We start from the raw sequence: 24,443 nt of genomic DNA on the forward strand, positions 1-24,443 counted from the left end.
TACCTTCCTATACTTGGCTTCTTCTCATGTGGAAGTAGCTGACTCAATCTAGATCTGTTTGACCGCACCAGAGGAAAAGCAAAGATCCCATAGTGTTAAATACTTTGTGATGACTGCTGATGTCACTCACACCTGCACAAGTTCCATACAGTCCTAGCTGAAGGAGAACTCTGGGCAGACTGAAAACGTTTAGTTATAAATGTGTGGGTATGGCACATGCATACTTGCACTGCTCCAAACTGCAGCAATGTAACTATGTAAAAATAATTTTCTGTTAAAAATTGCCATACTTAACTAAACCTCAGCTTCATTCATCATTTCAGTGCAGCACTAACCAACACAATGCATAGGTGTGAACAACACTTCTTGAAGGCAATGTTCTATCCTTTGCTATTGTATTGTGGTTGCGTTGGGCCAAACCACCCAACACTTACAGCAGCTCTGGTGAGAACCATTCTTAACCACTTAAGCCCCGGACCATTTTGCAGTTAAATGCCCAGGCCAGGTTTTGTGATTCGGCACTGCGTCGCTTTAACAGACAATTGCGCGGTCGTGCGACGTGGCTCACAAACAAAATTGGCGTCCTTTTTTCCCCACAAATAGAGCTTTCTTTTGGTGGTATTTGATCACCTCTGCGGTTTTTATTTTTTGCGCTATAAACAAAAATAGAGCGACAATTTTGAAAAAAATTCAATATTTTTTACTTTTTGCTATAATACAGTTGTATTCAAAATTATTCAACCCCCACTGAAATTGATAGTTTTGCCAAGTTTGACATTGATTTTGATCATTCAGTCATCCTGCTTACAATTAAATCAAAGAGGCACGTGTAGGTCAGACAAATAAAACATAACATTTATAATGAAATAACCACAAATGTCTTTTCTGTGCTCACATCATTATCAGTTTTATTCAACCCCCAGTTGACATTCAATCTTAGTATTCAGTACAACATCCTTTTACAGTTATAACAGCTTTTAAACGTGAAGCATAGCTTGACACAAGTGTCTTGCAGCGATCTACGGGTATCTTCGCCCATTCGTCATGGGCAAAAGCCTCCAGTTCAGTCACATTCTTAGGCTTGCGCACTGCAACTGCTTTCTTTAAGTCCCACCAGAGGTTCTCAATCGGATTTAAGTCTGGTGACTGCGATGGCCACTCCAAAATGTCCCAGCCTTTAATCTGCAACCATGCTCTAATGGACTTGGAGGTATGCTTGGGATCATTGTCCTGTTGAAAGGTCCAACGTCTCCCAAGCCTCAGGTTTGTGATGGACTGCATCACATTGTTATCCACTATCTCCTGGTACTGAAGAGAATTCATGGTACCTTGCACACGCTGAAGCTTCCCTGTACCTGCTGAAGCAAAACAGCCCCAAAGCATGATTGACCCCCCCCGCCATGCTTCACAGTAGGCAAGGTGTTCTTTTCATCATAGGCCTTGTTCTTCCTCCTCCAAACATAGCATTGATCCATGGGCCCAAACACTTCTAATTTTGTTTCATCAGTCCACAGAACACAATCCCAAAACTTCTGTGGTTTGTCCACATGATTTTTGCATACTGCAGTCGACTCTTCTTATTCTTTGGAGACAGCAAGGGGGTGCGCCTGGGAGTTCTGGCATGGAGGCCTTCATTACGCAGTGTGCGCCGTATTGTCTGAGCAGAAACTTCAGTACCCACATCCAGGGCCGGTGCAAGGATTTTTGACACCCTAGGCGAAACCTCATTTTTCCGCCCCCCCTTGGCTCCACTACTGACTCCATTCCCTTTGCCCTGGCTATGTATACCCCACATTTTTAACCACTTCCCGATGGACTATATACGGCCGCAGGGTGGTTCTACTTCTCTGGGGCGCCGTCAATTTACGTCCTCCCCTTTGCTTGTTTCCCGAGCGCGCAGCGGGGAACTTCTGTGCTGGCCGTGTCCCTTGGACACACCCAATCACAGATCGCCGTGAACGGCCAATCGGAGTGGCCGTTTGCTAGGCGATCTGTGCGGCCAATGAGAGATGATCTCATATGTTTACATATGAGATCATTTCTCATTGCCGGCTCTCACAGACAGCGGTGCTGTCAGGGAGAGAGGAGACCGATCTGTGTCTCTTGTACATAGGGACACAGATCGGTCACCCCCCCCAGTCACCCCCCTTCCCCCACAGTTAGAACACTATATAGGGAATACATTTAACCCCTTCCTCACCCCCTTTCCTGCCGGTCACATTTATACAGTAATTAGTGCATATTTATAGCACTGGTTGCAGTATAAATGTGAATGGTGCCAAAAATGTGTCAAAAGTGTCCGATGTGTCCGCCATAATGTCGCAGTCGCAATAAAAATCGCAGATCGCCGCCAGTACTAGTAAAAAAAAAATAATAAAAAATAATAATTCTGTCCCTTATTTTGTAGGCGCTATAACTTTTGCGTTTTTTATTTTTTTATTTTTTTTACTAAAAATATGTAGAATACGTATCGGCCTAGACTGAGGATAAAAAAAAAAATTGAAAAACAAATTGAGCTATTTATTATAGGAACAAGTAACACATTTTTTTTTTTTTTTAAATTGTCGCTCTATTTTTGTTTATAGCGCAAAAAATAAAAACCGCAGAGCTGATCAAATACCACCAAAAGAAAGCTCTAATTTGTGGGGAAAAAAGGACATCAATTTTGTTTGGGAGCCACGTTGCACGACCGCGCAATTGTCAGTTAAAGCGACGCAGTGCCGAATCGCAAAAAGTCCTCTGGGCAGGAAGGGGGTTTAAGTGCCCAGTAAGGAAGTGGTTAATGACTGCTACTATTTCGCATGCAACACTTTGGTAGACTAGCTAATTGTGGAAAGTCTCACCTGTGCCAATCAAATAGTCTGACCTGTGCCCATCAAATACAGTCTCACCTGTGCCCATCAAATACAGTCTCACCTGTGCCCATCAAATACAGTCTCACCTGTGCCCATCAAATACAGCCTCACCTGTGCCCATCAAATACAGTCTCACCTGTGCCCATCAAATACAGTCTCACCTGTGCCCATCAAATACAGTCTCACCTGTGCCCATCAAATACAGTCTCACCTGTGCCCATCAAATACAGCCTCACCTGTGCCCATTAATGCCGCTTCACCTGTGCCCAAACGCAGTCTCACCTGTGCCCATTAATGCCGCTTCACCTGTGCCCAAACGCAGTCTTACCTGTGCCCAAACGCAGTCTCACCTGTGCCCATTAATGCAGCTTCACCTGTTTCCAAACGCAGTCTCACCTGTGCCCATTAATGCCGCTTCACCTGTGACAAATAGTTTCACCTGTGCCCATCAAATACAGTCTCAGCTGTGCCCATCAATGCCGCTTCACCACTGCCAATCAATGCAGCCTCACGGGGGGGGGGGGGGGGGGGCATTGGTACATACTTGGCACTTTGGCAGATCAGTCATCAGTGAATATAAATACATATAATACACACAAGAGATTTGCCAATTGCATTCCAATAACAATATATACACAATCTTGTGATTATCTAAGAAAGGCAACAGTTTTTACTGAATACACATCAGGTGATGGTCTTGCTCTCAGAAAACTTGTATCCCACGTGAGTGCCTGCTGTCTGCCTGTTCCTTGCTCACACCAATCCTAAATTCTGCTGTATATGCCTGTACCTGCCTCTGTCCGTGCCTCTTCTAGGCTCCAGCAGGCCCCAAGCCTGAGGAAGGGCCACTGCCAGACGCCATGCTACAAGATTGTCCCAGGATTTACTCTCCTCCACTCCAGTGTGACACAGCCAGTCCAGGAGAGCGTCCTGGGGGGGAGAGGGGGGGTAGACGCTGGACACACACATGTCAGAGCAGAGAGCAGAGAGGGGAGGGGGGGCTGGGTGGGGTGCTGGACACAGTACACTGTCAGAATGATCTCCGTTCTGAGTCAGAGGCTCAGAGTGCAGAGCGAAGAGCCGGCTGGGTGAATCCACTGCGAAAATGTCAGAGGTGGAGAGCGGCAGGGGAGGTGTTCTGCACAGTGGACACACACGATGTCAGAGTGGAGATCCGGAGTGGGGGGTGGGGGCGCTGCCCTGCTTCACACATGCCAGAGGCTCAGAGGAGTCAGAGCAGCTGCCTGGTGCATAGTATTATTGGGACTGCAAGCTCTGTCTACAGTGGCCGGGCGCTCTAGGCGGCAGTGCGCTCCAAGCGGCTGCCTAGTCCGCCTAGTGGTAGCGCCGGCCCTGCCCACATCTGACAAATCTTTTGTCAGTTCCTCAGCAGTCACAAGGGGACTTTTCTCCACTCTACGCTTCAGGTAGCGCTCAGCAGTCGAAGTCAGCATCTTCTTTCTGCCATGACCAGGTAGCGTTTCAACAGTGCCCTTTGGCTTGAATTTGCGAATGATGCTTCCTATGGTGTCTCTTGGTATGTTTAACATCTTTGCAATCTTCTTATAGCCATTGCCCTTCCTGTGAAGAGTAATCACCTCTTCTCTTGTCTTCCCGGACCATTCTCTTGACTTCACCATGTTTGTAACCACACCAGTAAATGTCTAGAAGGAGCTGAGTATCACAGTCATTTTAAAGCTGCCTGCTTGGTGCTTATTAGGCTTTATTGCTGCTCCCCGACATCCACAGGTGTTTTCAATACGTGATTGAAAACACCTCAATGAACCTCTGTTCTTCAGAGTGGTAGTCTTTAAGGGGTTGAATAATTGTGTAAATGAAGAATTCACAAAATAAACATTTACTACTGTATTACAAAACCAATTGATGTCATTTTAGTTGCATATGGTTCTTTAAGAAGTCCTTGTAGGATTTCATTCTGAATACAATTACAAATGTACACTAAATCCCATAAAACCCTTTACAGCATTGGGGGGTTGAATAATTTTGAACACAACTGTAAATATCCCCCAAAAACATATATAAAAAAAAAAATTTCCTCAGTTTAGGCCGATACGTATTCTTCTACCTATTTTTGGTAAAAAAAACACAATAAGCGTTTATCGATTGGTTTGCGCAAAATTTATAGCGTTTACAAAATAGGGGATAGTTTTATTGCATTTTTATTAATAATTTTTTTTTTACTACTATTGGTGGCGATCAGCGATTTTTTTCGTGACTGCGACATAATGGCGGACACTTCGGACAATTTTGACACATTTTTGGGACCATTGTCATTTTCACAGCAAAAAGTGCATTTAAATTGCATTCTTTATTGTGAAAATGACAGTTGCAGTTTGGGAGTTAACCACAGGTGGCGCTGTAGGAGTTAGGGTTCACCTAGTGTGTGTTTACAACAGTAGGGGGGTGTGGCTGTAGAACTGACATCATCGATCTAGTCTCCCTTATAAAAAGGATCACTCGATCGATACGCCGCCACAGTGAAGCACGGGGAAGCCGTGTTTACACACGGCTCTCCCCGTTCTTCAGCCTCGGGGAGCGATCGCGACGGAGCGGCTATAAACGAATAGCCGCGCCGTCATCCCGGATCGCTCCCCGAGGAAATCCGCCCGCGGGACCCCCCACCCGCTAGAAGGCAGGGACGTATATATACGCCCATCTGCCTGTCCGTGCCATTTTGCGGACGTATATAGTCGTGCGGCGGGCGTTAAGGGGTTAAAGTAGAACTAAAGGCAAAACGATTTTTTCATTTTGGCTAGGGTAAGGGTAGATTTCCTGCTATAGCCAAAACAGGAAATATCTACAAAGTGATGGAATCCCTGGTTATCATTAGAACTAGTGTCCTCACTGGAAGATTTCCCCTCTTTTTCCTGTTCTGGTGACAATCCAAAATTTAAGATCCCCCCCCCCCCTTTCACGCTTGGTGATAATGGTAAACATGAAAAATATAAATGATTAATTTACCAGACGGGGACACAGACAGCAGTTAGAGGGGAAGTCAACCCTAACACTAAAATCTCTACATCTACAGGCATTCACGATCTAAAGCCTCGTACACACGACTTTTCATCGGACAAAGCGTATGACTTTTGTCCAAAGGGTGTTGGCCAGGAAAAAAACAGTGGCCAATATAATTGGGTGGGTGGGGGCAAAGCAATGACCCCCAAGTCAATTTGTGGTTTAAGGTTCCACTTTAAGTAGATTTTGGCCTGACCCTTTAGACATTAAAGCTCTTATAGAGTACCTGAACATCTATATTGATGAGTCTTGGAATCCATTGACCAAATAATGTACCAAGAGGAGGTAGGTTCTCTTTATACTTTGTGGTTTTATTTTGTTCAATTAAATGATCAGATGATGGACTTTTAGAAAAACAAAGGCAAATTGAAAAAAAAGACCCATTAACAAAATATAAGTTCTTCCATTATGCATTTCAATTGAATAGTGAGGGGTCGTTTAGGGAGACCCATGGCTGATGGAGGATTTTTTTGGCAGATCTCTTGTTTTCTCTGGCACCAATTGATAAAGTGGTTTTCACAATGTAAATGATACAGTTTGTGTAGGAACAGAGACGATGTAACTGCAGAAAGCTCTCCAAGGTGGAATCATTCTCCTGTCTGCAGTAATCCCTCGCGATATGGGCCAAGAATTCAGACCTTCAAAAGGATGCCTGCCTCTCCAAACTTTGGTATAAAGGAGGATATACTTTAATATGGGCATCTTGTTGGCACTAACATTTACACCAGTAGTTTAAAAAAAAATACCATTTTACTGGGAAGCACAAGTTGAGTTTGAAGTTTTTGGTCAATAAATGGCATGCGGGCACCGATAAACAGGTGATGACCATAGTTACATTCAAAGAATGCGACTGGCTCTGCCCCCAAAAAAGATCTTCCTTCGACACCAACCCTTACTCAAAATGTTTTTTAAAGCCATTTTCTCTCACTGAAATATTAGTGGGAGATACGTTTTTAAAGGGGTGTTAAATGTGTCTAAGCAAGATTACACAACATGGAAATCATAAAAACAATAAATCTTTATTACAATAATTAAAAATATTAAAACTAAAATACCATATCACATATTGCATACATGTAATAAACACAGAAAGTTGCCGCAGTAGATTGACATGTTTCGCAAATCTAGGTGCTTCCTCAAGATATGGCATAATCTAAAAGACCTCAACTCCAAGCAGTGGGCAAAGGGTTCAACATTTATCACTTCCAAATTCTCCCATGTAGAGTGACTAAAGGTAAGGTATATACTGTTTATAAGCACTTTGATAGATATTCCAAGCTAAGACAAAAAAACAACCTCATAATTTAACTCATAAAGTCCTATCCAAAAGATAGTGCTTTGATGTAGTACTGTAAGTTGGCCAGAAGCAGTGTCTCTTCAAATCTGTCATTAATGGAAGTCCACATTGACCCTCTTGATTAACTGCATAAAGATGAAAGCCTACTTATTCAGTTGCTCATATATTTGTTCTCCATTCTGCAGATGGCAGGGCATAGCAAGCATTAGATGCCTCAAACTCATGAACAAGCACTCGGCTTCATTCCCTACCCATGCATGCGCAGTCCACTCTCTCTCACGCCTCAGCAATCTGTGAGGCCTCGTACACACCAGGGGACATGTCCGATGAAAACGGTCCACGGACCGTTTTCATCGGACATGTCCGCTCGGAGATTTCGGTCTGATGGTTGTACACACCATCAAACCGAAATCCGCGCGGACAGGATACGCGGTGACGTGGCCGCGCCGTCGCCGCGACGATGACGCGGCGACGTGCGTGACCCTGGAAGGTCAATGCTTCCACGCATGCGTTGAATCACTTCGACGCATACGAGGGCTTTCGGCCGAGCGGACATGTCCGGTAAGTCGTACAGATGACCGAACATGTCCGACAGACAGGCTTCCAGCAGACATGTTTCTTAGCATGCTAAGAAACATTCGTCCGCTGGAAACCTGTCTGATCCGCCGGAAAATTGTCCGGTCGGCCGTACACACGACCGAACATGTCTGCTGAAACTGGTCCGCGGACCAGTTTCAGCAGACCTGTTCGGTCGTGTGTACGAGGCCTGAGAGTGAAAGAGAGCAAACTGTGCATGTGTAGGTAGGAAGCGAAGCTGAATGCTTGTTCGTGAGTTTCCGGGAGCTCACATCCAATTCTGGGTACTTTCTGCCATCTGGAGAATCCAGGGGACAATTCTATGCAAATCTGAAAAAGTAAGTGTAGCGCTACCCCCGGAGGAGACGCTTAAGGATAATTGGTTCTGTACTCTGCCTCTCAACCCCAAGTTCAGTCTGTCTCTCTGGCACACCTGGCAATAGTGTAAGTGCAAGCACAGTAATAACAGACACACGTTGTAGTAAAACAGAAATAGTCTTTACTGTCAAGTTTCTGTGGAATGGTAACAAACAGCAGAAATATAGTTCAAGTAAATTAACTGTAGAATAATGACTGAGAATCAAGATCAATATACTTCATGGTACTGTCAGGTTGCTTTCAGGGTATTCCTCAACAGCGAATAACCCCAAGAGCAAAGGTAAACACTTTAATAATCAAAGATCGCAATTGGCAACCTTTATACCGGATTGATTACCTCTTTTACTTGAATTTGGCTTTACTTGAGTCCAGGCAGGAGGAGAGCAGAGGAATGACCCTCACTTATGTTGGACCTCTCTCTTCTCTCCCCTGACACCACAGGCCCAGTCAGGGCTGTCTTAATGAGAGGGCACACCTGGGCACTGCCCAGGGGCCCCAGCTGCTTGGGGGGCCCCTGCACTTTCCCCAAAGCAGCTTGTCCTTGAGCCCACACTGCCCTGAAATTTGGGGCCCCATGATGGCACTGAGAGTGATAGATGCACAGGGGAGGCAGTCTGCCTCCTACCTACTTGATGTCTGTTTACCTGCACTCTCATCATTGTAGGGGCCCCAGAGTATTACTTTGCCCAGGGGCCCATGATGCTATTAAGACAGCCCTGGGCCCAGGCAAACACATGAAGAAATAGACCAGTTCCTCTTTAATGAAACTTGCATAGACTACCAGATCACTGCTACTGAAGGGGAAACGGGAATGTCCTCACAATGGAGATATCCAGTATCTTCAGCTAGCCTGGCGTTGGTGCACTTGGTCATACCTCTCAACTTTTTGAGATGGGAATGAGGGACACTTACCAGCAAAAGTATGCCGGCATAGGACACACCCATTGTCACGCCCCCTTAAAGGAGAATTGTAGAAAAAAAACAAGATTCGTTAAACCCACAAGTGCTTGTTTTACTACTAATATTCCTTTATATTGGCTTTTGGAATTTACAAATACAGCAATTTAGAAATCAGATGAAAGGTTTAGGGCTGGAAAACACTTTTTGATAGATAAAAGGTGTCTTTTATATACAACTCTCTAGATCAGACCAAAATGAGGGACAAAAGAGGAGGAATGAGGGACAGAGGGACTTTGTTTCAAATCAGGGACAGTCCCTCGAAATCAGGGACAGTTGGGAGCTATGCTTGGTGTCCTGTTAGGCAGGATAAGCAAGTCTATTTGGAAGTATCCAGACAAGGCTAAACGATGTGCAGAAACTGGCAGTATCCTGGTAAGCAAGATGGATACTGTGACTGCTCAGCAGGGTATAAGTGTTCCTATCAATGTGGGCACAGGTAAGGCAATGTTGCCTGAATGCAGTGTCTTTAAGGTGGGCAAGTGCCCGCTCACCAATCCTGCAACTTAGGCCCCGTACACACGAGAGGATCCATCCGCTGGAATTGATCCGCGGACCGGCTCCAGCGGATAGATCCCCTGGTGTGTACAATCCAGCGGATGTTTCCACGGATTTTTATCCCCTGGGATGGATTTCAAGCGGATAGAAATTTGAAGACATGCTTTCAAATCTATCCGCTTGAATCCATCCCAACGGATTGATCCGCTGGTCTGTACAGACTCACCGGATCAATCCGTCCGAATGGATCCCCCGCATGCGTCGTAATGATTCGACGCATGCGTGGAATTCCTTTTATGACAGCGTCGCGCACGTCGCCGCGTCATCATCGCGGCGACGTCGCGACACGTCATTGCGAGGGGATTTCGGCGCGGATTTCGATCCTATGGTGAGTACACTCCATCGGATCCAAAACCGCGGAAATCCTCCAGAGGATTTATCCGCGGAAACGGTCCGTTGGACCGTATCCGCGGATAAATCCTCTTGTGTGTACTAGGCCTAAGGCCTAAAGGGAGATATCCTGGCAGGCAAGTTCTTTAGGGAGCCCTATACAAAAGAGAGGATGTTGCCCCTACAGGGAAACCAAAGAGTGGTGTCCCCTGGGACAACCAAGAGGCTACCAAGGCAGTGACGGACAATAAGTGTAGTTAAAATTATGTATTTAATAAATAGTAACAAATTTCATAGTATAATTTATACACCTGGAACAATGGTACAAGAATAACACTATAAGAGCTGGAATAGCTCTAATTTCAACCTGTAATCAATGGCCGGCCAAGAAATGCACGTATGAAACTCGTTCATGTGGCGTGCAACAAACAGCACATAAAGGGACACGGACAAATGACAAACATGTAGGACATAAATAACTATGGCGATCCGGACGCCAAATGGGTCACTTTTGCTGTCAATTCTATTCGGAAATCCGATATAGTTAACTTGGCAATAAGCCTACGTGAGAAAAAAAGAGAATTGGCAGCAAGCGTGCCCCCGCAGTGGATAACTAAAGTTACCGGACCTGAATTCCCTAGGAATAGTGGTCTTGCATACATGAACCAAATGGCAAAATCTAATTTAAAGTTCATGTGTATGAGGCTTGAGCATACACTCTGGGTATAAATACAAAATGATAGAAAGTAGAAAATAGTTCTGTGTGGGCTGCCCTGCCTGCAAGAAAGATGGTATTGTACAGTTCCTTTTGGGTCTCCAGGGATTCCGATGTATGAAGCGGTTGGATGCAAAGTATAATTAGAGAATTTATGCACTACCACCGAAGATATGCATTATAGACTTCCTGATGTTAGCAGAACATGTGAGAAAATTGGAACGATCTTACCAGTGAGAGGTTCACAGTGATCCGGGATCCGTTGGCTAATTATTGCCTCCTGACTGTTATGTTGTCCAATCGCTGTAGTCGGCGTCTGCAATCAGTCAGATGCGCCTATGTGTGTCAGCGTACGGGGAGGATGATACGGCCAAACAGTCCGGTCATGTGATTCAGTTCACACAGATCCGCTGAGCTGCCAAGTCCGGCTATACAATTCAGGAAGTATTTTGCAAAAAGGAAAAAGCCTATTTTAGTGTGCATATATCGCGTGGTGATAGCGCGAATGCACTTGTATAAAATGTGCCAACGCCCCGATATATCGAGAATTTGGATGAAGAACTATTAATTGGGCTTTGAGGGCACACAGTACAATTTGGTATAGAAAACTAGAAATTTATTGAATATGAAATATCATAAAATCAAACAGACGTAAAAAACAAATTTAGGTCAGTGATTAATACCACAAGGGTGGTGACAACGATATACAATCTTATTATATACAAGCTTATCTAACAAGCACAGTTACAAGTATAATGTAGAGTTGTGTATCCCATGTGGTATTTCCGGAGGTTTAGTGGAGGCCTTGCTCTACATGTTACGCGCGTTAGCGCTTCCTCAGGAGCATAAGATATTGCATCTATTAAGACATATATACAGGGAAACAGTTAAGTTCACAAGTATGCATACATTGTTGTAAAAAATACATAAAAATTAATTAACAAGCATAACAAATTATATAAAGAAAAACAATATATAGACACACAAAAATGTAAAATATTTGCATTTGCCAATGCCGGTGCGGTAGAGCAGAGGGGTAGCGTGTCACCAAGACCCATCGAGATAGATAGACGGAAAAGGCATCACAGGAGTTGGACGCCAAGAGAGAAAAGAATAAAGTGAAAAGGAAAAAAGAAGAGAGAAGGAAAATGAGAGAAAGAAAGAATGAGGGAGGGGGGAGGGGGGACATGAAAGGGATGGAGAAAAAGAAGGGCGAAAGAAAGGAAACAAAGGGGGGGGGGGGAAAGAGTGTGAGGGGGTGAAGATGAGGGAAGGGGGAAGAGGGGGGGAAAAAAGAGGGAGTGCAGAAATAAGGAATAGAGGAATAAAGGGGGAGGGAACTGGGAAAAAAAAAAAAAAAAAAAAAAAAAAAAAAGGGGGGGGGAAAAAACGGGGGGGGGACGGGGTAGGGAGGTGAGAAGGAAAGGGGAAAGGGAAATAATTAAGGTTGGTATATAAAAGACATGAATAACTTACAAAGTAAGTCGCATTGGGGGTAAACAAGCGACAGTGGTGTCCTAACCCCACAGTGGCTGAGCGGACAGAGTCTGTCAAACCAGCCTAACGTGGGGATAATATCTGTAGACAATATGGAGTTAAATTTTTTGAGTTAGACAGGTATTAGTATGGTACTTTCATATGATAAAAATGAGAGGGGGGGGGGGGGAAAGGGGGGGGGGGAAGGAGAGAGGGGGGGATTTTTTGAGGGGGAATTTATATTATTTGATCTAATGTATCTGTATATTTACTCACCAAAAAACACATAAAGAAATATAAAAGAGGGTGATCAAGCAGTCAGGTGCTGGTAAGCACTTAAAATCGGATATGGGGATCTGCACGTGCGGTATTTGAGTGCTCAATGTACTAGGCTAAATAGGGTAGATGAAAACATCCAATAAGGCAGTCTTTGGATCCTAGGTAAAAGTGCCAGAGGATATTATATGATGCTGCCAAAACAGAATCCTAAAATTAGAACAAATATATGAAAGAATAAGTCTACAATATAAATGACAAAAAGTCATTAATGGCATTTAAGGCCCTGTATTGAGACCCATATAATAGAGTGATAATCTGTATACCTGTAGCCTAGACCGCACCTAAATCCACGTGTGTCCCCAGTAATACGATGACGCTGATACATCTATATGTTACAATTTGGCAGATTTATAGTACCCTACCTGATTATCAGAAGCTGTGTCAGCTGGAACAGCGAAGTCCGTCGCGTCGGTGATGACGTCATATCCGAACGTCCATCACGTGACCCGGCGTCGGACGCAATGTAGTGAGAGGTGATTGGATATAGGGGGCGGGCATAGCAGGGACGGCGCCCAATAGGGGAGCTAGGAGAGCGAAGCAGAGGCACAATGTGGTGCCATACACAGTGCAGACAACGCTGCATCACATGATCGTCCCCCACGTGGGCTGCGATGACATTCTTGAGCAGCGTCACGCATAATACACTGTTGGGTCGGCATGAAGACCGCCCAATAGGGCGGATACATCACCTGTGCTGGCCAATGGAAAAACTTAACAGGGAAAGGGGAGGGGGAGTAAAGAGGGCAAGGGATAGATGACAGTTCACGGCGGCTCAGTAGATCCATATGGAAGTTATTAGAGGAAGGGGAAAAAAAGGGAAAGAAAAAAGAAAAAGAGACAGTGACAGCAGATTTAGTAAAGTGGTCATAACTCAGATAGGAAATGGGGTTATAAAGAACCATATCGCAGCCCAGTGCTGCACCGCACCAACATGACAGATACTTTACCACAGATGAACAGAGCACATCGCCCCTGGTTACCAGGGATGGTGCGCTAAATTAAGAATTAGAATCTTCATCTAAATCGAAAAAGATTAAGGAAGAGTTAAAACGTTTCTCATACTTCAAAACTAAAAAATGATTTTATTAAGTTTCTATATAATATAATATGCAGTTTGTTCTTTTGCCAGAATTGAATATTCATTAGCTATTTACCATGATGTATCCTGTATTGAGTATATATGTTTGTATGAACATGTATATATTGTTTGTTATCAGGTTGGGGCTAATCGCAATTCACAATCATATGAATTCATTACTGTAAATCAAAATTAGCCATCAAAGGGTAGGAGGCAAAGAGCTCCCAACTTGAGTTCCGTAGAGGTGGTTGGAGGAGTAGGATAGGGACAGATTGTTCATATACAAATACAATATGTTTGGAAGCCGGGAAATATCCGACCCGGCCATGAATTTGAGTCCTATGCCAAACAGAAAAAGACGGTGAAAGATTGATTGATTAAATCAAATTGGTTAAAATTCAAAAAGGTGCATACCAAAAAAGCCCATTATGCCTTGTATAAGGCTTAATGTATAGCTGAAACACATAAAAGTGATTGACGCAACTAAATAAATAAGATGGTCATATCAATGATGACCAAAAATTAATAAGGAAAAAAAAAAATAATAGTTTTTTCATTATGGTGAGTGTATTAGTTACAAAATTAGGAAGATACTCATTTGTCACCGGGAGTAGTGAGTATCTATAGTGATATGATAATATTAATAAGTAGTGACATAGACACGGACTAGGGTATCAATGGCTAGGGAGTAGCAGGGCAAACCGAAGAAAAGAGAAAGGGAGAAGAACAAAAGGAGGGGAAAAAGGGGGGGGGAAAGGAGTGTTGAAGGGAAAAGGAGCAGGGAATGTTTTTCCCTGGGGGGGAAAAAAGGGGGGGGTTGCCCAGACAAAACTACAGGAAGGGTTTATATGATTGTGTTTCGTTCAATCCAGGGGGTTGAGTGGCATTGAGCCTCTCGACCCAGATTGTCTCCCTTTGAAGAACAAATCTATCCCATTCACCTCCTCTTGGGTTTTGGGGAATGACTGCCAGGGCGGTAAACTTGATACAGGATGTATCGAAACGATGGTATAGGTCAAGGTGTCTACTAACAGGGGTCAGCATTTTACCATTCCCTGAATAGTATACATGGTCGTTGATCCTTTGGCGAAATTGCCTAACTGTCTTCCCCACATAAAATACCCCACACTTACATGTCATCAAGTATACTAAGCCCTGTGTGCGGCAATTAGCAGAGAATTTGGGTGTAAAGCTTTCACCATTCGGGAGTTTGATAATTTTACACGGTGCTATCCATTTACAAAAGGAGCAATTCAGGAAGTAGGCGATATGTGACTCCGGTGCACACCAAGTGTTTGGTGCTCTCTAGTGGTATAGAGCATCCGCTCGCTTCATCTCACTCGCGAATTCCCGCGAGTCACCGCTTCAGTTTCCTGCTGCTGTGGGGCATTGAAAGAGTGGCGTCCGGAGCCGTGATGACGTCAACGCTTTTCGTAGTGTTAATACATAACTTCGTCTGGGTTCTTTAGGGAGCCCGACTGGCTACCCTATGAAACAGAACGCCTCACGCTTTCAGGGGCGCCTGGAGATGAACCTGGGTCCTCCCTCTGGTAGGATGTCTATCGTTAACTGTGGAGATTTGGCATGAACTGTCACGCTGACACCTGGAGCTGTGGCAGGATGGTTGCCCAGATGGATAACTGCAGACCATCTGGTCACGTCTGTCTTCCTTCCCAGAGTCCTTTCCTTTCTTTAATCCTGAGGGCAACTGGTCTGTAGTTCTTTCCCCATAGAAAGCTATGGGGTCATTTTGTAATGGGGACTACATGTCCCAAGATGCATTGCTGCACTACTCGAGTGTCATTGGTTCCCTCCCCCTGCCAATGAGGAAGCAGGGGAGTGAGCAGAGAGAGCTGCTGTGTGTGTTTCTCTCTCTCACTGCACAAGCCCCCTGCAGAAGCTGACAGGCTGGGTCTCTCCCTGAGAGCCTGTGTGTGTGAAGTCCGGCAGTGGCCAGAGGAAGATGCGGGCCTGCAGGGCACCCACTACATAAGCATTTATTAATACATATACCATATCTGGCTGATGTCCCTGGAACCCGGAAATCACTGAAATAGACAACGCTGTAGTGATCTATTTTAGTATAGTTATCTCCTTCCTTCCAGATCCTTCACCAAATCGGCTGCCCTGCTGCATTCTGAACACAGGAAGGCGGCCGCATGGAAAGGGGCCCATCCAGCAAATGTTTTGTTTTCTGATCAAATGGAGGGAAGACATCACCTCTCTGCCTTTCCACCTCGTCCCTTTTTGGCGAATGCTTTGAATTCATCCAGAAAATGCAAAGTATTGAGAAGGTCTTGCTGCACTCTAATTCATCCCACAGGTGTTCTATCGGGTTGAGGTGAGGACTCTGTGCAGGCCAGTCACATTCCTCTACCGAAACCTGGCCCATCCATGTCTTTATGGACCTTGCTTGATTTTATCACAGTTAACTTGCACAAATGAATAAAATGTCAACAACCTAATCTCAATCCGCACAAGATTTTATATTCTCACTAAATCACAGTTTTTGTTTTCCCTTTTTAAAATACCAAAATGAGCGAAACTATTAAATTATGCAATTTATATCTGTAACATGATAAGCCTCTCTTTACCCACTTTTGACAAGTACTTATACTTAGGTTTGTTATTGTAATACCCAAATTACTTAACAGATGGTAGATATCCTTTTATGGTATTAGACTGTTACCAACACAGGTTAATTATCAAGGGTGAAGATTTCCTCTAAGGGAGATGCAATTCATGAATCTAGCCTTTTGAGCTTGTACTGTATGTACCATTGTTTTTCCCAAATAGTGGTCTACTGTTGTGGTGGCGGTGGGGGGGGGGGGGATCAACTGTCTTCAGTTTAAATGATTTACTGCAAGGCTCAGAGTTTACATGCAAGATAGCCCTCAGGGAGAATATGCTTACTCTGTCAGGAGGGGTAGATTTGAGGTGCATCTCAGAAAATAAAGTCTCACGGGCAAGGACAATGTCCTCAGAATGTTTCTAGTAGTGTTTTAAATAGAGAACAATAGAAATATAGATATAGTTTTCTATCAATTAATGAGGGCCCAAGTGTGTTATCCTTATGAATAGACCAATGCGTTTTAAGGGTTCTAAATGGTGTACTTCATCAGAGCTCTAAGGTGATGAACAAGATGAATAAAACTTGATTTAAGATGAGGTTGATTCCCCCCCCCCCCCCTTTTTTTGTCAAGAATGTTCCATCATCCACCACCAACCCTACCACCCACTGCCCCACACCACCACCACCTCCCCATACCACTTTCTATATCCACCAACCAAAAACACTAACAGATCGTTCCAACAGTTGGTTATTGTAGCTGGCCTGTGCATAAAGCCATTTCATGACAATTAAACACACATACAGGTAGAGTTAGGCCGACTTATCAGTAGATAAGTCGACCTAACTCAGAATCTACGCCGACCTATGTTTAAGTGTATTCTCAAACAGAGATACTCATAAACATATCTAAGATAGGCCGGCTTGCGCCTTCCTATCTTAGGTTGCAATATTTTGGATGGCCGCTAGGTGGCGCTTCCATTGCGGCCGGCGTAGAATATGTAAATGAGTTTATACGCCGATTCACGAACGTACGCCTGGCCGCCGCAGTCGATTTACGCCGTTTCCGTAAGGCCTTAGGAGGCCTGAAGTTATTCCACCTATTAGGTGGAATAACAATGTTAAAGTATGGCCGCCGTTCCCGCCGCGAGGTTCGAATTTTTAACGTCGTTTGCGTAAGTCATCCGCGAATCGGGATTTACGTCGTTTACGTCAACGTTGAAATCAATAGGCCCGTGCGGCGTACGTAACCACAATGCACACTGGGAAATGTAGTCGCCCGGCGCATGCGCAGTGTTTGAAAAACGTGAGGTCAAGCCTCATTACCATTAAACACGCCCCCCCCAACCCATTTGAATTAGGCGCCCTTACGCCCGCCGCATTTACACTACGCCGCCCTAAGTAAGGAGGAAAGTACTTTGTGAATCATGTACTTGCCTCTCTTACTTAAGGCGGCGTAGTGTAAACACGCTAGGCTACACCGACCTAGATTTGCGCGCCCCTACCTGAATCTACCTAATAATGCTTAGGCCTAAGCTCAAGAGCAAGAATCTGAAAATAATGGGCATTGAAAAAAAAATTAAAAATGAAGTATCTTTGAGTGTTAGGCATGAGAGTGTTCATAATGGTTTTAACCTGAAAACATCTGGGAGGGGAAGGAAGGCATGCAGGTGATGAATGAAGACCTCTACAAAGAAGTGTGATTTGGGGGGATACATTCCTTGAGTGGCGTGTACAGTGGGGTTCGGAAAGAGTGGCGTTGTAGCAGTAGAAGTGAGTGACACATATGTTAACTCTTGATTGTATTAACAGCACTTGGACCCTTGGGATGGATGCACCAACGTTTGGGAAGCACATTACAGGCATACCCCACTTTTACGTACACAATGGGGTTTATTTACTAAAGCTGAAAAGCGCAAAATCAAGCTCACTTCTGCATAGAAACCAATGAGCTTCTAACCCCAGCTTGTTCAATTAAGCTTTGGTAATAAAACCTGGAAGCGCATTGGTTTTTAGGCAGAAGTGAGCCTGATTTTGCGTTTTTTAGCTTTAGTAAATAAACCCCATTGTATACTTAAAAGTGGGGTATGCCTGTAAACAAATTGCAAGAATTGGTCCATCTGATGATGACAGTTTGCCATTAGGTTAAGGCTAGTTATGTAACTAGTAGGGCCCTAGTAGTGCCTGTAGGTGTGCTGAGTGCTTGACTATAAAGTGTTTGGGATAAGGTGATGCCATGTAAATAATCGAATGTATGGGTTATTTGTCCATATGTTTAACAATGGATATAACTTTTACAGGAGGTGGTGGCAAGAGGAATGGTCGCAGCAAGAAATGGAAGGATATGCTGAAACTACCCCACATCAGCCAATGTGAAGAACTCCGACATACAGTAGGTAAGTACACTATGTTTAACATGGACCGCTCTCGCCACTGAAATAATTCAGTGCGTAAACTTCCCCTCTCCTATGTTTGCTATGAGCTATTCTGTGCATGACTAGCGGTTAGGGATATGGCTCTTTGGTGTACAGTGCAGTCATGAGTACGAGGGCGTAGACACACCCAGCAGTGGAAAATAACAAAAAGTGAGTGAGGAAAATAATGTACAACAGATATTGTACAGGTAGACAACCCAATGGAAAAGCTTGTTCATGTTTTTAACCTCCTTTCTAAACTTTTATGTTCAATGGGTTTTGTTTTTCACAAACTTTGTTAAAGAGGCAATAAACATCTTATGAAAACTCGAATACAGATATACCTACTCTCAGAAATCAAGACAAAACACTTTTTACATTTATAGATATTGGGGTTTATTTACTAAAGGAAAATAAATGGTATACTTTTCAAAGGGAATTTTGGTAAATGTGGTTAAGATTGCTGACTTGACTTATATCACCCATTTTATTACCCAAGCCTAAATACTGTTAGGTAGATTCAGAGAGAGTTAGGCCGGCGTATCAGTAGATACGCTGACCTAACTCGGAATCTGCGCCGACCTATGTTTAAGTGTATTCTCAAACAGAGATACGCTTAAACATATCTAAGATACGACGGCTTGCGCCGTCCTATCTTAGGTTGCAATATTGAGGTTGGCCGCTAGGTGGCGCTTCCATTGCGGTCGGCGTAGAATATGTAAATTAGTACATACGCCGATTCACGAACGTACGCCCGGCCAACGCAGTACATTTATGCCATTTCCGTAACGCATTATCAGGCCTAAAGTTATTCCATCAAATAGTTGGAATAGTAATGTTAAAGTATGGCCACCGTTCCCGCTTTGAAATTCGAAAATTTTACGTCGTTTGCGTAAGTCGTCCGTGAATAGGGATTTACGTCGTTTCCGTCCACGTCAAAATCAATAGGCCCGTGCGGCGGACTTAGCCGCAATGCACACTGGAAAATGTAGGCGCCCGGTGCATGCGCAGTTGATAAAAAACGTCAATCACGTCGGGTCAAGCCTCATTACCATAAAACACGCCCCCTCAGACAGATTTGAATTAGGCGCCCTTACGCCCGCCCGCTTTAGGCTACGCCGCCGTAACTTAGCAGGCAAGTACTTTGAGAATCAAGTACTTGCCTCGCTAACTTACGGCGGCATAGCCTAAACACACTAAGCTACGCCGCCGCAAAGTTGGGCCAATCTCTGTGAATCTAGCTACGTATGTTTTATATTCCATGGACATGATTGGGTATTCTTAGCAGTTCCTTTTTTTTTTATATATATAATTGTAAACAGAAGTGCTGAGTTACTGGTCTGGAAGCTTTCAAGCCCAAAGTATTACACTGTTAAGTATGTGACGTATAAACAAAAATAATAAAAATAGACAGATGATTAGCCCGTCAAGCCCTTGGTGAGGACTGTGAACACTTAGATCAGGGGTCTCCAAACTTTCTACAGAATGGGCCAGCTTGCTAACCTTCAGCAATTAAGACGTTAGGGGGGTGACTGTGCCCAGTGGGAAAAAAACATACACGATCTTTGGTAATGGGGGAAGAAATAGTTGGAGTCGTTGGGAGGAATGTGGTCTCATTTTTGTTGTCAGTGGAAAGAATTATGCACCATTGTTGGTGTTAGTGGAAGGAATAGTGCCCCATTGTTGGTGTCAGTCGCAGGAGTCGGAGAAGGGCCAGAGAAAGACAAGCAAAGGGCTAAATCTGGCCCCAGGGCCACAGTTTGGAGACCGCTGACTTAGATGAATAGACAACTTGATTATCAGATATTTAACAACTTGAGCACCCACATTAATCTAATAGAATACTACACTTCCTTTATACTGAATGTTAATATTATACCATATCTACCTGGTTGGCACGGCCTTCTTTGCTCAAACCTAATATATCATGAGATATTAGCTGACCGTTGATAGGCTTCCCAGACAGTCTAACTCGCCTGATGATCTCCCCATGGCTGCATTTACAGGGAGTGCAGAATTATTAGGCAAGTTGTATTTTTGAGGATTAATTTTATTATTGAACAACAACCATGTTCTCAATGAACCCAAAAAACTCATTAATATCAAAGCTGAATATTTTTGGAAGTAGTTTTTAGTTTGTTTTTAGTTTTAGCTATTTTGGGGGGATATCTGTGTGTGCAGGTGACTACTATTACTGTGCAGAATTATTAGGCAACTTAACAAAAAAAAAATATATACCCATTTCAATTATTTATTTTTACCAGTGAAACCAATATAACATCTCAACATTCACAAATATACATTTCTGACATTCAAAAACAAAACAAAAACAAATCAGTGACCAATATAGCCACCTTTCTTTGCAAGGACACTCAAAAGCCTGCCATCCATGGATTCTGTCAGTGTTTTGATCTGTTCACCATCAACATTGCGTGCAGCAGCAACCACAGCCTCCCAGACACTGTTCAGAGAGGTGTACTGTTTTCCCTCCTTGTAAATCTCACATTTGATGATGGACCACAGGTTCTCAATGGGGTTCAGATCAGGTGAACAAGGAGGCCATGTCATTAGTTTTTCTTCTTTTATACCCTTTCTTGCCAGCCACGCTGTGGAGTACTTGGACGCGTGTGATGGAGCATTGTCCTGCATGAAAATCATGTTTTTCTTGAAGGATGCAGACTTCTTCCTGTACCACTGCTTGAAGAAGGTGTCTTCCAGAAACTGGCAGTAGGACTGGGAGTTGAGTTTGACTCCATCCTCAACCCGAAAAGGCCCCGCAAGCTCATCTTTGATGATACCAGCCCAAACCAGTATTCCACCTCCACCTTGCTGGCGTCTGAGTCGGACTGGAGCTCTCTGCCCTTTACCAATCCAGCCACGGGCCCATCCATCTGGCCCATCAAGACTCGCTCTCATTTCATCAGTCCATAAAACCTTAGAAAAATCAGTCTTGAGATATTTCTTGGCCCAGTCTTGACGTTTCAGCTTGTGTGTCTTGTTCAGTGGTGGTCGTCTTTCAGCCTTTCTTACCTTGGCCATGTCTCTGGGTATTGCACACCTTGTGCTTTTGGGCACTCCAGTGATGTTGCAGCTCTGAAATATGGCCAAACTGGTGGCAAGTGGCATCTTGGCAGCTGCACGCTTGACTTTTCTCAGTTCATGGGCAGTTATTTTGCGCCTTGGTTTTTCCACACGCTTCTTGCGACCCTGTTGACTATTTTGAATGAAACGTTTGATTGTTCGATGATCACGCTTCAGAAGCTTTGCAATTTTAAGAGTGCTGCATCCCTCTGCAAGATATCTCACTATTTTTGACTTTTCTGAGCCTGTCAAGTCCTTCTTTTGACCCATTTTGCCAAAGGAAAGGAAGTTGACTAATAATTATGCACACCTGATATAGGGTGTTGATGTCATTAGACCACACACCTTCTCATTACAGAGATGCACATCACCTAATATGCTTAATTGGTAGTAGGCTTTCGAGCCTATACAGCTTGGAGTAAGACAACATGCATAAAGAGGATGATGTGGTCAAAATACTCATTTGCCTAATAATTCTGCACTCCCTGTAGTTAACCCTGTGTCGAGAACGCTATTCTCATTGGAAGAATTCAGGCAGAAACATGATCTTCCCCACAGTGCTTTCTTTGGTTACCTCCAAATACGCCACTATGCATTATCTTTTACACCCAATCTCCGATTTTCTAAACTGTCCCCATTTGAACAACTAATCCTTTCAAGTCTCTCACAAAAAGGTTTAAACTCGGATTTATATAAAATATTAAACTTTTACAACATATATGGCCAGGGCAAACATGGCTATATGATCAAATGGGAGAAAGCTCTTGGGGAAGAACTTTCCGATGCACAGTGGCAGGTCATCTGGTCTTGGGCAGCCAAAAGTTCCATCTGCACCCTTTACAAAGAAAATGCTTCAAAAGGGCTGTTCTTTTGGAATATGACCCCCTACCCGCTTACACCCATCGTCCTCTGAAAGCTGCTGTAGGTGTTGCAGATATCAGGGGGGGACCTTACTCCACATTTTCTGGCAGGGCCCATCCTTGCAATCTTATTGGCGCTTAGTTCAGGCACTCCTCCGCCGGTTTCTCGAGGTCGATTATCCCCCTTCTCCCAAAAATGTATCTTTTAGGGTTACTTTCCTCTAAATTATCTGGCCTAGCCAAAAAGCTGTCCAGACATATCCTAGTAGCAGCCAGATGTTTGATAGCCCTTAATGGAAGAAACAACGAACCCCACCAACTCCAATAGAGCTATATGCTAGAATTAAAGGGGTTGTAAAGGTTAATTTTTTATTTTTTAAATAGGTTTCTTTAAGCTAGTACATTGTTGGTTCACTAACCTTTTCCTTTTGATTTCCCTTTCAAATGTTTTTTTTCTTTGTCTCACTTGCTGTTCTGGCTGACTAACCCCCAGCCAGAACATGGCAAGCTTACTGAGGAGAAACAGGAAGTGAGTTATTCAGACAAAGAAAAAAAACATTTAGAAGGGAAATTGAAGGAAAAGGTAAGTGAACCAACAATGCAACGTGTGCCCGGCGGCGATCGGGCATGCGCACGGGAGTCGGGGGGAGCGCACGCGCCCCTAGTGGCCTGCGCGAGAGCCGACGTTATATTACGTGCTCTCGCGCAGGGGAGCCGTAAAACGTCGGCGGCTGGTCGGCAACCAGTTAAAGGATCACTAAAGAATATATATATGTTTTTTTTAAAATAACAAACATGTTATACTGGCCTCCACCGTGCAGCTCGTTTTGCACAGAGTGGCCCCGAACCTGGTCTTCTGGGGTCCCTCGGCGGCTGTCTTGGCTCCCCCCCACAAGGACTCAACACCTTCATGCGAGCGAGCTCGCATGGTGTTGAGTGCTTGTGGGCGCGCTCCCGTGATACAGCCGGTGGCCATACCCGCTCACTGTATCACTCGGCCCCGTCCCTGGTGCGCCGCGTCATAGGATGTGATTGACAGCAGCACAAGCCAATGGCTGCGCTGCTTTCATTTAACCAATGAATGAGCCTGGAAGACGGCCAAGAAGCCTGCGCGTTCAGGGCGCGGGACTTTCGAGGGGTCAGGTAAGTAACAGGGGTGGCTGGGGGGGCCGCTAATACTCGGATGTTTTTTCATAGAATGCATTAAGGTGAAAAAACATTTAAATATCATTTTGAAGCTCTTGTCCAGCATGTGGAGGAATTGTGGTGGTCAAGACCCTCAAGGCCTCAGAAAACACTCTAATGCACTCAAATACACACGGTCAAAACCCTCAAGGCCTCAGAAAAAAATCAGAAAAAACTCTAATACACTCTAATACACACGGTCAAAACATTGCTGTAGGAATTTCCGACAACAAAAATTTGAGACCTGGTTCTCAAATTTTCCGACAACAAAAAATTTCGGAAATTTAAACCGTGTGTACACAATTCAACGCACAAAAATTCTACGCATGGTTGGAATCATTGAACTTAATTTTTCTCGGCTTGTCGTAGTGTTGTACGTCACCATGTTCTTGACGTTTGGAATTTCCGACAACAATTGTGTGACCGTATGTATGTAAGACAAGTTTGAGCCAACATCCGTCGGAAATGTATCCACCGTTTTGTTGTAGGAATGTCCGATCGTCTGTACGTGGCATTACAGGAGTCATTTGGACAAACTGCTAAGTTATCTCTTCTGACATTTAGCATTAGGCAACATAGGAGAACTTTGTCCACTTGGAAACCAATATGTTGAAATAATTGATCGACTTTCCATGAGCTATCATTCAGGTTCCTGTTTCCTCTATCCTCATGCTCTGTGATGCCACTCATATAAACAGACCTTCTGATGACCCCTGCTCCCTGAACTCAATCAATATTC

General features: G+C 44.1%; 1 protein-coding gene and 1 long non-coding RNA gene across 3 annotated transcripts in view; one reads left to right on the forward strand and one right to left on the reverse strand.

The window, feature by feature from the left end:
* The window catches only part of GRK4 (G protein-coupled receptor kinase 4), a 426,683-nt gene that overhangs the window by 160,245 nt on the left and 241,995 nt on the right, over positions 1-24,443 (forward strand). Inside the window, exon 2 of the mRNA XM_040335342.1 lies at positions 18,465-18,560. Coding sequence (XP_040191276.1) covers positions 18,465-18,560 — 96 coding nt within the window. The remainder of the gene's footprint in view (positions 1-18,464; positions 18,561-24,443) is intronic.
* LOC120924397 lies at positions 11,302-13,431 on the reverse strand. Of its 2 annotated transcripts, XR_005746366.1 has the most exons (4): positions 12,781-13,431; positions 12,455-12,648; positions 12,179-12,280; positions 11,302-11,561 (listed from the first exon to the last, which is right to left on the reverse strand). It is a non-coding gene; the product is annotated as an uncharacterized LOC120924397 (long non-coding RNA). The 2 variants fall into 2 exon arrangements; XR_005746365.1 differs by having other exon boundaries at positions 12,455-13,431.

Source organism: Rana temporaria, chromosome 1 (genome assembly GCF_905171775.1).
Source record: "Rana temporaria chromosome 1, aRanTem1.1, whole genome shotgun sequence".
Lineage (NCBI taxonomy): Eukaryota > Metazoa > Chordata > Amphibia > Anura > Ranidae > Rana > Rana temporaria.